At 47.8% G+C, this 16,177-nt stretch overlaps 1 protein-coding gene across 8 annotated transcripts in view; it reads right to left on the bottom strand.

The window, feature by feature from the left end:
- SYNE2 (spectrin repeat containing nuclear envelope protein 2) overlaps window positions 1-16,177 on the bottom strand; it is a 1,840,150-nt gene that overhangs the window by 1,565,980 nt on the left and 257,993 nt on the right. For all 8 annotated transcript variants that reach the window (XM_069638223.1, XM_069638224.1, XM_069638227.1 and 5 more), the window contains exon 8: window positions 637-833. In XM_069638223.1, coding sequence (XP_069494324.1) covers window positions 637-833 — 197 coding nt within the window. The remainder of the gene's footprint in view (window positions 1-636; window positions 834-16,177) is intronic.

The raw sequence follows: 16,177 nt of genomic DNA, 5'->3' as shown, positions 1-16,177 counted from the left end.
TTTGCAAAGTGCCAGACTTCTCTTTCAATCCAGATTCAGGGCTATGTGATCATGGATTTGCTTCATCCCGTCGTTGGCCATTAATGCTGCCATCTAGTTGGTTGCTGACTCTGTTCCTGATCATTGCTGGCTTCTTAGGTTGGTATGTTCTATCGTGTTTCCTTGTTTCTGGGTGTACTATTTCTAGATGCACTCATTATGTCCTGAGCCAGTGTGGTTTGGCATGTCCTGATTGCCCGCGTACCCTTGTTTACCACCTATTCCTTGAGCTGCCTGGAGTGCTTTACTTGTGTGTAGTCCTACGCCCATTTCTCTTGCTTGTACAGCTCTTCTCTCCTCTCCATTGTGAGGGCATGTGGGGTGGGGGGCAGTGGGCTTTGGTACTCAGTGTGTCCTTGGCCCTCCTTTCTGTGTCCATGTTGCATAAGATGTGTTATTGACTACAATACATTATTTTACCTTGGTAGACAGTTTCCATAAAAAGACTCATAACTGTGGTTGATATCTTATATTCTATGACATACTCTCATAAGAATCTTCCACCATCAGCATAGCCTACCCCATCCTGAATCCTGAAATATCTGCAACTTGGCCTAGTATACCTTGATACCGCCTCCCCCTAGAAGTTCTCCTTACCTTCGGGCTCTAGAAGTCTTGGTATTTTGAGTTCGCGTTCCGCGACCGCGAAGGCCTCCTGAAGATTCTCTTTGTTGGATCTGCTCTTGGCTTTATCCATATCGATGAGGTCCGGCCGCAGGCCATGGACGATGGATAGGAAGGCGCGCCCATCCTTCCAGCTGGATGTGAAATCAGAAACACTGATGGAGCCAAGCCTGCAAAATACCATTCAAAGCAGAAAGTCTAGATTAGGAGAGCAACATGAGTCATCCAAACACTGCGCCACTTTCAAGGAAAGCCATTGAGACAACTCTGAGAAAGGGACAACATGAAACCAAAATGAATCCAAACGCCACCACCTTTATGAAGTCTATTCTTCATCAAATCGATAGTTCTTTCTGATACAAATAGTCAAACGATTTACAGAAACCTTCAACTACAACAGACGCCAACCTTGATCTTCACTTCTGCAACAGAAATATTGAATTTATATTTTACAAACTCCCCAGTGATAGCGGTAAGATCTTGCAGCTCTGCTCTCCTCCCACCCCTTGCCAAAGGACACCAGGCAAGTAGTAGGGTACAGGAAAGCAGAAAACAAGGGAACTCATAGAAGAAACAAGCAGCTCTGCAGCTCTCTGAGTGGCATCAGTCCTCAATCCCATTGCCTGATAAACAGACTCTGGGCCACAATCCCATGGTCTCCATCCGCAGCCCTCCAGATACAGGGGCTCCTCAACTAAGACCTTGGCCTTTCCAGTTGCCCTATGAATTGTGAATCAGTCATGATGCCATCGGGCGGCCGTGCGCTATACAAGTGACCATAACATAACGTGAAGCAAGATCACGCAACTAAACCTTTGCCCACAATGCTGAGCTCACCCATTCCCCCCAAGCTTGCTGGCCTTGATGTACCCCTTTAAAGTCTCTATACCCATTGGCAAGTCTTCATTCTCCTGCAAGACAAGCTCTGTGCACTCCTTGCCCGCTGCATCAGCACATGCCACTTCTTGCAGGGATACACCAAAAACAAAGAGGTGCTGACTGGAAGGTTTAGAATTACCCACTGGCATTGCTCTGGGCAACCCTCAAGACCATCGTTCTTCGCCTGCCAACCCATTACAGAAGGGGAAAGACCATATGCAAATGAGGCTTGGCCCCACCCCAAAAGGGTTAGTCCAGCCCGAACTGCTAGGTCACATCCCTTCTGCACGAGACCACAAGCATCCCCAAACATGTTTCGGCCTTGTTGGGCCTCATCAGTGAGGAGTAGCTTAGGTCTCTAGGCCCAGCAGTGACGGGACTCGACTCGATCAGTTGTAGCGCGGGGCCAAATTCCACCACCTTCTTGTCATCACCGCATTCCAGTAAACCTCCTGTAGATGTTGACTGCATGCTCGTCTCTACTGCATAAGGGTGCTCCTGCCTGCGTGCCAGTCATCACGCATACCAAAGTTGCCCAAATTAAGTCAAATGAGTTATGCAGTGAGGTGAGGTTCTCTGTGATGGGCATTGCACAGAGACCAGAGGGAGCTCTCGCATGAGAACCATGGCTCCGCTTTGCTGGTACAGTACGGGAGGACTTCTCAGGTATTTATGGGCCTCTGGCATCTCCCTTAATATGGCAGCCATCTTTGTATCACCCCGGGTTCATCGTCAGGCCAGTGTATCGGAGTCCCTGCTGGTCCTCTTCAGCCCTGAACCCTAGGGGTGATTGTGTCACAGGCAAGAGGGGAGGTTCTTCCAGGCATCCCAAACAATCACTGCACTTGCCAATACTGCACCACCTCTGTTGATTCTACACCTTCCTGGGAAACACTGTGGTTCTCAGGTCCACCTTGTTTGGAGGAAGTGTGTGACAATAATGAATGGCAGTTTGCACGCAACCGATTGGGCTTGAGTCTTCCATCGAGCCCTTGCCTGCGACACCTGGCAGTTGTCCCTTGAACCTTTGCCCCTCTGGATTTTGAGGCTTCTGTTCTGTCGAGTCTACCAAAAGTGGGCCTTCTGGACAGGTACTGTGCTTGACTTAAAGCATTCGTTGGACACAGCAAAGCTTCACCAGAGGGGCAAACGCTGGTCTGTCCAGTAGTTACTGAGTAGTGACCATACACAGAGCTGCCAACTACAGCAGACGAGGCCAAAGACACAAAGTCAGGCAGCTTCCTGGCAAGCTGCTGCCTCTAGTAGGCCAAGTGAGCAGGGAAGAGTCAGGCACATGGAGCCTGACATGTGAATGTTGCTGCACCAACACTGCTGGTCCTTCAGATGTACCAGCCTGAGTTACCAATGGCTAATCCAACTCTACTGCTCCACTTGGCAAGTAGGAAAGGATTGTATAACTTTTAGAGGAGTTTAAGCTACCAGTTCAAGTCATATTTTGGTAACGTAGAACCATGAAAGCAATGGAATTCTCAATGTGCAAATATTCTGAAAAGTGAATAAAGGCTCTTTTCTTCTGTGATCTGCTCACCATAATTATAACAAGTTAATACCTGAGCTGGGATGAGTAATGCCTGGCGCGCAATGTAACATATAATCTTATTAAGCGCTGCAGAGTTAGACAAGAATTTGAAACTCAAGAAACGTGAAGGCACAAGAACATCAATACCACAAGCGCGGAGTATTATAAACACTGTGCCACCCGCCGCGGTCAACGACTAAGAATGAGTAAAACCATATCCGCGGGGACACCCTTCCAGACTACTCGCTCCTGGCTCCCCGCAAGCCGGTGCATGGCTGTCCTGCACGCCGGTGCATGAGGGCAGCTTCTGCTGCATGTCCTGCAAGCCAGTGCATGATGGCAGCTTCTGCTGGCTGTCCTGTGAAACGGTTCATGATGGCAGCTCCTGCTGGCTGCCTGCAAGCCGGTGCATGATGGCAGCTTCTGCTGGCTGCCTGCAAGCCGGTGCATGATGGCAGCTTCTGCTGGCTCCCTGCAAGCCGGTGCATGAGGGCAGCTTCTGCTGGCTGCCTGCAAGCTGGTGCATGAGGGCAGCTTCTGCTGGCTGTCCTGCAAGCTGGTGCATGAGGGCAGCTTCTGCTGGCTCCCTGCAAGTCTGTGCATGAGGGCAGTTCTGCTGGCTGCCTGCAAGCTGGTGCATGAGGGCAGCTTCTGCTGGCTGTCCTGCAAGCTGGTGCATGATGGCAGCCTCTGCTGGCTGCCTGCAAGCCGGTCCATGATGGCAGATTCTGCTGGCTCCCTGCAAGCTGGTGCATGAGGGCAGCTTCTGCTGGCTGCCTGCAAGCCGGTGCATGAGGGCAGCTTCTGCTGGCTCCCTGCAAGTCTGTGCATGAGGGCAGTTCTGCTGGCTGCCTGCAAGCTGGTGCATGAGGGCAGCTTCTGCTGGCTGTCCTGCAAGCTGGTGCATGATGGCAGCCTCTGCTGGCTGCCTGCAAGCCGGTCCATGATGGCAGATTCTGCTGGCTCCCTGCAAGCTGGTGCATGAGGGCAGCTTCTGCTGGCTGCCTGCAAGCCGGTGCATGAGGGCAGCTTCTGCTGGCTGCCTGCAAGCTGGTGTATGAGGGCAGCTTCTGCTGGCTGTCCTGCAAGCTGGTGCATGATGGCAGCCTCTGCTGGCTGCCTGCAAGCCGGTCCATGATGGCAGATTCTGCTGGCTCCCTGCAAGCTGGTGCATGAGGGCAGCTTCTGCTGGCTGCCTGCAAGCCGGTGCATGAGGGCAGCTTCTGCTGGCTGCCTGCAAGTCTGTGCATGAGGGCAGTTCTGCTGGCTGCCTGCAAGCTGGTGCATGAGGGCAGCTTCTGCTGGCTGTCCTGCAAGCTGGTGCATGATGGCAGCCTCTGCTAGCTGTCCTGCAAGCCGGTCCATGATGGCAGATTCTGCTGGCTCCCTGCAAGCTGGTGCACGAGGGCAGCTTCTGCTGGCTCCCTGCAAGCCGGTGCATGAGGGCAGCTTCTGCTGGCTGCCTGCAAGCCGGTGCATGAGGGCAGCTTCTGCTGGCTCCCTGCAAGCCTGTGCATGAGGGCAGTTCTGCTGGCTGCCTGCAAGCTGGTGCATGAGGGCAGCTTCTGCTGGCTCCCTGCAAGCCTGTGCATGAGGGCAGTTCTGCTGGCTGCCTGCAAGCTGGTGCATGAGGGCAGCTTCTGCTGGCTGCCTGCAAGCTGGTGCATGAGGGCAGCTTCTGCTGGCTCCCTGCAAGCCGGTGCATGAGGGCAGCTTCTGCTGGCTGTCCTGCAAGCTGGTGCATGATGGCAGCCTCTGCTAGCTGTCCTGCAAGCCGGTCCATGATGGCAGATTCTGCTGGCTCCCTGCAAGCTGGTGCACGAGGGCAGCTTCTGCTGGCTCCCTGCAAGCCGGTGCATGAGGGCAGCTTCTGCTGGCTGCCTGCAAGCCGGTGCATGAGGGCAGCTTCTGCTGGCTCCCTGCAAGTCTGTGCATGAGGGCAGTTCTGCTGGCTGCCTGCAAGCTGGTGCATGAGGGCAGCTTCTGCTGGCTGTCTTGTGAAATGGTGCTGTGTATTATTTAAAAAAGATTTTTTTTTTGGGTGAAATAGTATTAAAAAATAAACCTTATACAAACTTCCCTAAGAAAGATACTACATTACAGTACTTTTTCAACATTAGTTAAAAAATGACATATCGGCCGTGCCCAAAATAGATTCTTTGCAAATTCAATATCAAAACAGTCCCATTCTTTGATAAATGCAGTCCTCCTACACACCACCAACTCCGGACAATCCATAATCCAAGGCCTCAAGGTTTCAAATGAATCCGAGATTTTACAGAATCGACAGCAGGAAGATTATCAGTGGGTCGGGTCATAGACCATTGACTGGTTCATTCTCTTGTTAAAAGTTGGTTTCGTTCAAAACGCATATACAATGAGCGAAATTTCTTACAGGGAAACCGAGCGAGATAAGTAGGACGGTGTACTCTATTCCTAGGGAATTTAGCATACTCAGAAAACAGATCACAGTAAAGAGAGTTCTAGGGAGGCTGCAAAAACTTGCCATAATTCATCCACTGTCTCCACTTATAACGTGCATGAAGGGAGACTAAAGTCAACTCATGGCAGACGATAGCATTCGGCACAGAAGAGGCTAATCCCAGAAGGCTTTTCCACCGTTGGCCTTGGAGAGAGTTCAGGTATTCATTCACCCAAATCAATGAGAGACATATCAAGCCTATATAATAAAATTGGTTACATTTTTGACTGGTAGCATTTTCTAGCTGGTAATATCGAGAATGTACATAATCTGGAAATCACACGCTTCAGATGTGAAAGAAGGAGAATGCGTTTTTCCTGTAAAATAGCCTTCCACATTACTATAGAATCCGTGTTTATCAAATTGTACCCTAAGTATCTTAATGAGGGAACCCAATCGACCCTATCGCATCCCAGAGACCACCACATAGTTTTGGGTTTACGATTATTCGAAATGATCACTATTTAGATTTCGATCCATTGGCTTGCAAGTTGCTAAGAGCGGTATATTGAAAAAATGTATTTAACTCATGCTGAAGACCCAAAGGTGTTCTGTCGAACAATATTAAATCATCCGAGAATGCGAGCAAGTGAAGTCTTAAATTCCCCACCTTTACAGGGAACACCTAATTCTCCTTCCACAGCTCATCGATGTCACTGCTGAACACATTGAAAAGAGTGGGCACCAAAATACACCCTTGTCTTGAACCAAGTGTAGATCTAACTGGTCTCGATCGTGCCCCATCCTGCCTAAGCCAGATCGTAATCGAAGCGTTTTTATGTAAAAACGCGATAAGTTGTTTCAGTTTAAAAGGAACCTTCAATATGAGCAGTTAGGACCAAATAATTGCTTGGATGATGCAATCAAATGCACAGGACATATCCAATGATACCATGTATATTGGCCCTGCACCTTTGAGCTTCACGCCATGCAGTGAGTGGGCTAGAATAGTGGCATTGAGGGCAGTGCCCATATTAGATCTAAAATCCACCTGATATCGTGATAGATTAATATGCAGGTGCATAACTTGTTCTGATCTCTTAATAGAAGCTGGGTGGAAACCTTGCTTATAGCATCAATGAGAGCTATTGATCTGTAGTCTTTCTGGTTATAGTCATCCCCCCTTTCAAAGATAGGGAGAATAGTTGATTGAGACCCAGATTGGAGTACCATATGGGTTGAATAGGTATGTTCAGAGCCTGGTTTTAAGAGCCTCGCCCACAGGATGGGGTCTTTCTTTAAAACACATGGAGGAAGACCGTCAGGGCCCTATGCCCTAGATGGTTTCAGTTTGTTGATAGTGCATTCTAGGTCCTCAATCGACCAAGGGCACATGCCAGCCCTAAATGGTCCCTCCGTAGGATCCCCCAAACCCCTACACTTTTCGGGTAAGTGGAACTTATTCCTAATTAAATCTACTCACGCGATTCAGTAATTGGGGGATCCACATTAGACTTGGTAATCCTTGAGTCACTATTTATACCTGCCCAAAATTGCAGTGTATTATTTGCCAAAATATAGTTCAAGATACACTGTTCCTCGAACTTTACAGATTTAAAAAAGTTCTTATGTATTTTTTAACAGTAGGGGTTCGTTCCTGGGTATTTCCCTAGATTCTAGGAAATAGGTGTCATTAAATACTATTTATACTCATTAGACAAAGGTAATAAAAACTCAACAATAAAAACATTTTTTACAAAAATCCTGCAGAAGGGTCAAGCTAGAGTAACAAAGAAAACAATTCATGTAGTAGTGGGTTAGTAACAACCAAGTACAACATTTCATGCACTGTTTTGGCAAATAGCAGCACACTTTTGTAGTTTTCTTTGTTACTCTAGCTTGACCCTTCTGCGGGCTTTTTGTAAATAAAATTTTGATTTGTTGTGTTTTTATTACCTTTGACTAATAAGTCATTCATTAAATCGTATTTTATGACACTTCTTTCCTCCCTTGTGATCATTGGATAAGCAATTTATGAACCTTTCCTTACTGTAACACAGGTGTACCCACTGTGCGTCTTTGAAACGGGTAGCCGTTAACTCTACCCCCATTATTGAATCTCAGAAAAGTCCTTGACCGAGAACAGCAAAGGTTTTAAGAGCCGGTTTGAGCCAAGACCAAATATGACCCTCTTTGAATAGGTTGGCAAATTGAGTAGCAGCCTTGAAGGCCGAACGGTCAACAGCAGAATTTGAAGATGTTACACTGGTCCCTACAGTTGTACCGATAGGGGGATTTAGCCAAAAAGACTTGCACTTTAGATGTCAAACCATGTAATTCAAAACCCAATGAATGTAAATGTAAACGTTGATCCCGGAACATATTAGAAATAACCTCTGAAAGGAAATATGAGACCATACGATTATTGGGAACTAGAGGGAGAGATATGAAGTCTATATCCTCTGTGTATCACAAGTTTCTCTCCTTCTCACCTGTTTCTCTTTGCTTGTGACCTTCTTGGAAGTGACTTCCTTATTTCTCACTGTCCGAGACTTGTATAGGCCTGGGTGCGGGTCTTTGGATTCCAGCGTGAGATAGTTGGCTCTCCTTCGCCGGATAACGTTCAGTATCCAGGAACGTGAAGGCAGGAAGGGGTAGAGTCCCAAGCTCGGAGAGTAGCCCAAACACCGTAGGACCGAGCACAGGACGAATCCAGGAAGAGGAGGGGGCAAGAGGTAAGGAGGGATTCGGACGGGGCTCCAGGAACAAAGAAGAAGGGAAAAAAGGGGAATTGGGAAAAAACACGCAAGCGGACTCGACAACACATGTCTAACAACTCCAAGCAGTTGCGTTGAGACGCGCAGAGCCGCGGAGACATGACTGCTTTCTAGGAAGTCGAACATTGTATGCAAGGGCTAGAGCGCGACGTTTCAGGCCCATCGGCCATGTTGGAAGGATCACTGAGTTCATGACGCGGTGCATCATGGACCATGAAGTCCAGAATGGATGAATTTGGTGGTTCATGACAGTATGCCTACTAAACCCTGCACCCCGGTTTGCCTGGGTGGACTCGATGAAATCTTTGTATTAGACGGGGAGCATTCATGTTTGAGACAGGTTCCCAGGTGCGCTCGCTGGGAGGATATCCTTTACATTCTACCAGATACTGGAGCTGACCCCCTCTGTATCTGGAATCACATATCAATTCAAGTTGGTTATTGATGATTGGAGGATTAGGTCTAGGAGCAGTTCTGGTGGATTGTACATATGGCTTCAACAAGGAACTGTGGAAGACCGGGTGAATCCTTTTCCAAGATTCCGCAAGTTGGAGTCGGAAGGCCACTGGATTCATGATTTCCTTTATGGGGAAGGGCCCATAATACTTGGGAGCCAGTTTATCTGGTCGCAGATGTCGAGGAAGAAGTTTCGAAGATAGCCAAACTTTATCTTCCACTGCATAAGAAGAGCTAGGTCTTCGCTTGGTATCTGCATATCGTTTGACTTCTATTCTGGCTTTTTCCAGTCGTTCCTTAGCATCTCTGTGTATGTTGACCAGTGTTTTAATCCAGGAATCGACTGCAGGAACTGGGGTAGGATGTGGTAGAACAGATGGTAGAACTGAAGGGTAAATCCTTAACTGCAAAAGAAGGAACTTGTCTTGATAGCTGAATGATCAGAATTGGTATAAGCAAATTCAGCCACAGGAATCAAAAGCAACCAGTCATCCTGGACCTTGGTTGCGAAACAGTGGAGGTACTGTTCTAGGGTTTGGTTGACTCGCTCAGTTGCTCCCTTAGTCTGTGGATGGTATCCTGAAGACAGCGCGCGCTGGATGCCCAATTTTTGGCATAATTGTTTCCAGAACTGGGATATGTATTGTGGTCCTCTGTCGGAGATGATCTTGGAAGGCAGTCCATGAAGAATAAATATGTGTTCTAGGAAAATTCCGGCCAATTCAGACGAGGGTGGTAGTTTGAACAAGGGTGTGAAGTGAGCCATATGTGTAAACAAAGCGATAGAAACCAATATGGTTGCGTATCCACTGGATGGGGTAATTCCACGATAAAATATATGGCGATGATTTCCCAAGGTCATGTTGGCATTGCGGGTTGATGTAAGAGACCTGCTGGTTTTCTGTTATCATGTTTATTCTGGTTGCACACTGCATAGGATTGGATGTAGGTTCTTATGTCGTCCATCATCTTTGGCCACCAGAATTGCCTCTGTATAAGATGGAAGGTGGTAGTGAAGCCTCAATGTCCTGAATGGAGGGTATCATGTCAGAGATTTATAATCTTGTGCCTCAGTGTTTGCCTCAGTGTTTGTGTGGGTATTGCCAGCCGTGTTTCCTTGAAGAGATATCCGTCTTTCATTGTAAGGTTCCATTGATTGTTCTTTTTGTATTCCTTCCAAAGATCGGAAGAAGGTGTTCTTGCACGGATGTCTTCCAGGAGAGAGATGGCTTGAGCCATAAACACGGTGTCAGGAAACATCTTAGGAAAGGTCCGGGCTTCGACGGGCTCGTAATTAGGACGCCTGGATAGGACGTCTGCAATGATTTTATGTGTTCCAGGAAGGTGGAGAATTGAATTTAATTTGGTATTGGGCAAAAAAAGAAGGCCCAAGGGGCTTGATGGCTGTTTCTGCATTCCAGGGACTGTAGGACTTGTACATTTTGATGATCTGTTCGTACCTGCACTGGGTGTTTGGAACCCAAGAGTAGGTGGCGCCAGTCGGTGAAGACTTGTCGGATGGCTAACAGCTCTTTCTCCAGGACGGAATAATGACTCTCACTTGGAGTCAAGGTGCAGGATAGGTATGCAATAGGATGCTCCATCTTGTCCTCAAATTCTTGTTTTAAGATTGCACCAATGGCATAGTCTGATGCATCTGTTTCCACCAAAAAAGGCTGGTCTATATCAGGTTGGGCTAAGATTGGAGCTTGAGTGAATACTCGTTTCAGTTGTTGAAAAGCCATCTCCTGAGCCCTAGACCATTTAAATGGAGTGTCCTTCTTTAAAAGTGTTACAATTGGATGCACTATGTCAGAAAACGGAAGTATGAATTTTCTGTAAAAATCTGCAAGTCCCAGGAAGGATTGAATCTGCTTTACAGTAGTGGGCGCTGGCCAAGATAGGATGGAGTCGACCTCGGAAGGATCCATTCCGATACCTTTGGAACTAAGTACAAATCCAAGATAATGAACGGTTGAGACATGGAAGAGACATTTTTCTGGCTTGGCCAGGAGTTTGTGTTCACGTAAGCATTGTAAGACTGCCTTTACATGTTCTTGATGGATCTGGGGGTCATTGGAGTAAATTAGTATTTCATCCAGGTACACAATGACAAAAAGGAACAGCATATCAGAAAAAACTCGATGAATGAAACGTTGAAAAACTGCGGGGGCGTTGGCGAGACCAAAGGGCATTACCAGATACTCAAAGTGACCAAAGGGAGTTCTGAAGGCCGTCTTCCACTCATCGCCTTCTCTTATGCGAATGAGATGGTAGCCACCCCTAAGATCGAGTTCAGTGAAAATGATAGCACCCCGTACTGCCTCCTGGATGTCAGAAATAAGTGGTAGCGGATAGCGGTCTTTGAGGGTGCATTGGTTGAGACCACGGTAATCCAGGCAAGGCCAAAGTTCCTTAGTGTCTTTCTTAGGAACGAAGAAGTGCGAAGCACCGGCTGGGGATTTTGAAGGCCGGATAGTACCATTTGCCAAATTGGTATCCAAGTATTCTCTGAGAGCTTTCTTTTCGGGTTCAGATAAAATAAACATTCTCCCGAATGGAATCACAGCAGAAGCACCTGTATCAATGGCACAATCCTCTGGCCTATGAGGTGGAAGAGCTTGAACAATGGCTGTCGAAAACACATCCGAGTATGTTTGGTAAAACTCAGGATCTTGGATAATATTGGATACACTTATGGATGATTGCTTGAGTCCTGGGAAGTCACTGGATGATCTTGCAATATGTCTAGAGACAAACAATGGGACAGGCAATATTCAGAACCGAGAAACAAGGACCCTGCTGCCCAGTTGATGAAGGGATTGTGCTTCTGAAGCCAGGGCATGCCTAAAACCATGGGGTAGTGGGTGGATTTTATGATGTCAAATCTAAGTATCTCCTGATGGTTGTTTATTGAAAGTAGTAATTCCTTGGTTTGGTGAGTTATGGGTCCAGAAGACAATGGTCTACTGTCAATACATTCAACAGGTTGTAATATCTCTTTGGTTTCTCAAGGAATGTGATGGCTGACAACCCAATCATGATCTATGAAAATGCCCATGGCCCCGCAGTCCACTAGGGCCAGTATGGGGTAGGATTTTTTTTTTGGTAGGTGTAACGAATGTCTATGGAATCACTAAAGTGTTTTGCCCTGGAACTTTCAAGGAAGGAATGGATGCGGAGCAGGCATCTTTCTCCCGAAGCTGTGCTCCGCTTAGGATCGGGAGCTGGCGTTTTCTGAACGCTGGGGTGGCGCTATAGGACTTTCTCCCACAAGGTGTTTATCAGAGGCACAATACATGCAAAGTCCAGTATTAATCCGACGGGTCCTTTCTTGGGGAGAAATTGGTCCACGGAAGGTGCCTAATTGCATGAGTTCTGGATCTGAGACATGAGGAGCAGATGTTTCTTTGGAACAAGGGTAGCCTGCGGCTGCTTTTGGGGATGTTGTCTTATTCTTCCTTTTTTCTGCCTTTCTTTCCTGGATCCGGAAATCAATCTGTAGGGAGAGGTCCATGAGAGCCTTTAAGGAACTCGGACGAGCTACTCTAGCTAGTTCGTCCTTCACCTCGTCATTTAAACCTCTTTGGAAAAGAGTGAAGTTGGCTTCTTGAGACCAATCGGCTTCTTTGACTAGCTGTTTAAAGTGAGTCACATAAGTAAACATGTCCTGAGTCCCTTGTTGGAATTCGAGTAGTCTTTCTTGTGCACTATAAACAAGTTCTGGATGATCAAACATGGCCTTAAGGGCTTCCACAAATCCATCGTAATCATCCAGGAGTGGATCTCCCGAATTGACAAAGGGAGTTGCCCAGGTTAAGGCATTGCCCGTGAGGTGAGATATCATGAATCCAACCTTTGCTCGTGGGGTGGAAAAATAGTACGGTTTGAAAGTCAAATGTACTAAACAGGAATCAAGGAAGGCACGTAGGGATTTGAAAGATCTGTTATATTTGTCCACTACTCCCCCCACCAGGGCACTTTCTTTGACTGCAGAATCTAGGGATAAGACCAGCTGCTTTAATGCTGCATTCTCAGCCTTGAGGTTTTGAACCGCAGTGGTTCATTATTGCATACCTCTCATGAGGTCTTGAACTGCGGCTTCCATATCTGTTTCTGTATCAGGTTTGTGGCGTCTCAATCTGTCACAAGTTTCTCTCTTTCTCACAAGTTTCTCTTTGCTTGTGTCCTTCTTGGAAGTGACTTCCTTCTTTCTCACTGTCCGAGACTTGTATAGGCCTGGGCGCGGGTCTTCGGATTCCAGCGTGAGCTAGCCGGCTCTCCTTCGCCCGGTAATGTTCAGTATCCAGGAACGTGAAGCCAGGAAGGGGTAGAGTCCCAAACACCGGAGGACCAAGCACAGGACAAATCCAGGAAGAGGAATGGGCAAGAGGTAAGGAGGGATTCGGACGGGGCTCCAGGAACAAAGAAGAAGGGAAAAAAGGGGAATTGGGAAAAAACACGGAAGCGGACTTGACAACACATGTCTAACAACTCCAAGCAGTTGCGTTGAGATGCGCAGAGCCGTGGGGGGCGTGACTGTTTTCTAGGAAGTCGAACATTGCGAATTATACCCCGGTCGGTTCCCACATTTCTGGTAGTTGGCATCGGAATACCATTCTGATCTCCGTTCTTATCAGTAACTCTCACTCTCTGGGGCAGTGTTATATTGAGTCGCTCCTGTATACCTATCATAGTAAATACCTTGTTGTTAGGACCCTTATCTGAGGCACCTTGAGTATTGAGGTTGATTAAATCGTCGGACGTAGGAAGCTGCTTGAGAAATTTTAGAGGAGTTATGGCGATTTAATCTGGGGGCAGAAAGGTTCTTGAATTTCATTTTGATAGCATTATTTTTCTTTTTGCTTAATTGAGCCATATTAGGAGAAGTACAAGAAACCTCTATTTCCTCCCTCAAATCGCCCCTCCTCTTAGAAAGATTTCTTTTTTTGGGGGATTTATTCTGGTTTTTGTGGTTTGGATTATACAGAGGGCGAGATCTTCAGAGTCATCCTTAGGTCTCCATCTGAGCTTTTCCGAATTTTGCATTGTTTTGCTGTGCGTTTTGAAAATTCACATCCTAGTGTGTTTTTAGCATCTCTGTACCCCATTTCTGGTACTAAAGTGTTTCCATTGCATCTGTCTCTTGCTTCTCTGGCTACTAGGCCGCCTGGTGAGCTTGTGCATGTGCTGGGTTACGTAGTCCCTCCTCTATCTTCCATCCCACAGGCTGCCTGGTGAGCTTGTGCTTGTGCTGGGTTACGCAGTCCCTCCTCTATCTTCCATCCTACAGGCCGCCTGGTGAGCTTGTGCATGTGCTGGGTTACGTAGTCCCTCCTCTATCTTCCATCCTACAGGCTGCCTGGTGAGCTTGTGCTGGGTTACATAGTCCCTCCTCTATCTTCCATCCTACAGGCTGCCTGGTGAGCTTGTGCTTGTGCTGGGTTACGTAGTCCCTCCTCTATCTTCCATCCTACAGGCTGCCTGGTGAGCTTGTGCTTGTGCTGGGTTACGCAGTCCCTCCTCTATCTTCCATCCTACAGGCCGCCTGGTGAGCTTGTGCATGTGCTGGGTTACGTAGTCCCTCCTCTATTTTCCATCCGACAGGCTGCCTGGTGAGCTTGTGCTTGTGCTGGGTTACGTAGTCCCTCCTCTATCTTCCATCCTACAGGCCACCTGGTGAGCTTGCGCTTCTGCTGGGTTACGTAGTCCCTCCTCTATCTTCCATCCTACAGGCCGCCTGGTGAGCTTGCGCTTCTGCTGGGTTACGTAGTCGCTCCTCTATCTTCCATCCTACCCTGCGTCGCCCATATGACACTCACCATCTCCCCAGTCTATTCTAACTGCTATACTATCACCTATCCTCCCTCTCTAACAAAGCCTGGAAGGATAAAGCTTATAAAAGACATCCTGACCACTAACCCAGTCCTACCTATCATAGACACCTATGTCAGCGCAACTTCCAGACAGATGTTTACTGATATCCTCTTTTCTGCCCCCTCTCCAGATCTATGGACTCCTCATCTCATCTCTACTCTCTCTCCCTCTCATATCTTCACCCATTAGTGGTGGCACTAGATGGGAAGTACTCTTGGCGGGCTTCTCATCATCCAGGTGTATCATTAATGTCAATCATGATGGCACTATCATGGCTCAGGGTCTTCAACCCAACCTGCTCCTCTTCAACCGGTGCTTGCCATCCCTCATCAACTTCCTTCCTAGACCTGCTACTCCTTCCACCTCTCTCTAGGCCCCCTCCTCTGACTGGTGTATCACACCCCTGTCCCCCTCCTCAGAAAACCTTCAAAGGCAGTGACCTCTTACATTTAGCCACGCTTAATACCCGCTCTGCCATCAAACACATGGCCGACATCTGGCTCTTCTTGAAGACTTTGACCTTGAAATACTATCTCTTACTGAGATGTGGTTCAATGCAGTTTACTCACTGCTTTTGACTCCCTTCTCATTGGTGGCTATTACATCATATCCAAGCCTCACCCTAACCGTGCTGGTTGTGGTGTTGCCCTGATTTTCCCTGAGTGGGTCCCTTCATCCCTCATGCCCACCCAGCCTTACTCTTCCTTTGAGAGCCTGGTCTGCAAGCTGGTCATCTCTTCCACTTCCTCACTGACCATTGCCACCATCTACAGGCCACCTGGCTCTACCACACTGTTCCTCTCAGAATGGACTGCTTTTTCCTCCTCTCGCCTTACAACCACCTCTAAAACCCTTCTCCTGGGTGATTTCAACATTCACCTTGACTCCTCAGTCATGGCATTCAATCTCTTCGGTGACCTCTGCACATCGCTGTCCCTCTCCATTCTCCCGTCTGGTCCAAGCCACTTGGATGGACACACTCTTGACGCCTTCATTCACACAGATCATTTGCTCTCCTCCCTACTCATCACCCCGCCCTCCTGGTCAGAACATTCTCTCCTCTCCTGTCATCTGGGTCCTCTCTGCTGTCTGACCGCACCTCCCCCAGCCCTGCCAACCTTGTTCACGAACATCCGTACGATAAAACGAGTGTCAGCTGCTGCCTTCGCATCTACCTTCACCCCCCGCTCTCTCCCCACTGCAGACTCGACCTCTGACTACGCTCTCAGCAACCTCGATCTGGCCACCACTAATACTCTTGACACTTTTGCCCCAGTCATGAGGATCTGCCTGAAACATGTCTTCAAGCGTAACATCTGGTACAACTCCAAACTGGCCTGTCGCCTGCTCCAAAGGCAATACTGCCCCAATAGAAGAGCCCATATCCAGGAACGCATCTCTGTGCCTCCATTAACATGGCTAAACTCTTTAAAATCTGCAAGGAACTAGCCAACCCTTCCGCAGCTACTGCTTTCCTGCTGCCCACCTGGGTGTCCCCTCACTTTGCTGCATTTTCTGTTCTTTTGTTATTGGGTGGGAACAGTTTGTGGAGACTCCATTTTA

The sequence above is a fragment of the Ambystoma mexicanum genome, chromosome 14 (genome assembly GCF_040938575.1).
Source record: "Ambystoma mexicanum isolate Mex_15411 chromosome 14, UKY_AmexF1_1, whole genome shotgun sequence".
In the NCBI taxonomy this organism is placed as follows: domain Eukaryota; kingdom Metazoa; phylum Chordata; class Amphibia; order Caudata; family Ambystomatidae; genus Ambystoma; species Ambystoma mexicanum.
The sequence above is the reverse complement of the archived record's forward strand: the minus strand, read 5'-3'. Positions and strand labels throughout refer to the sequence as shown.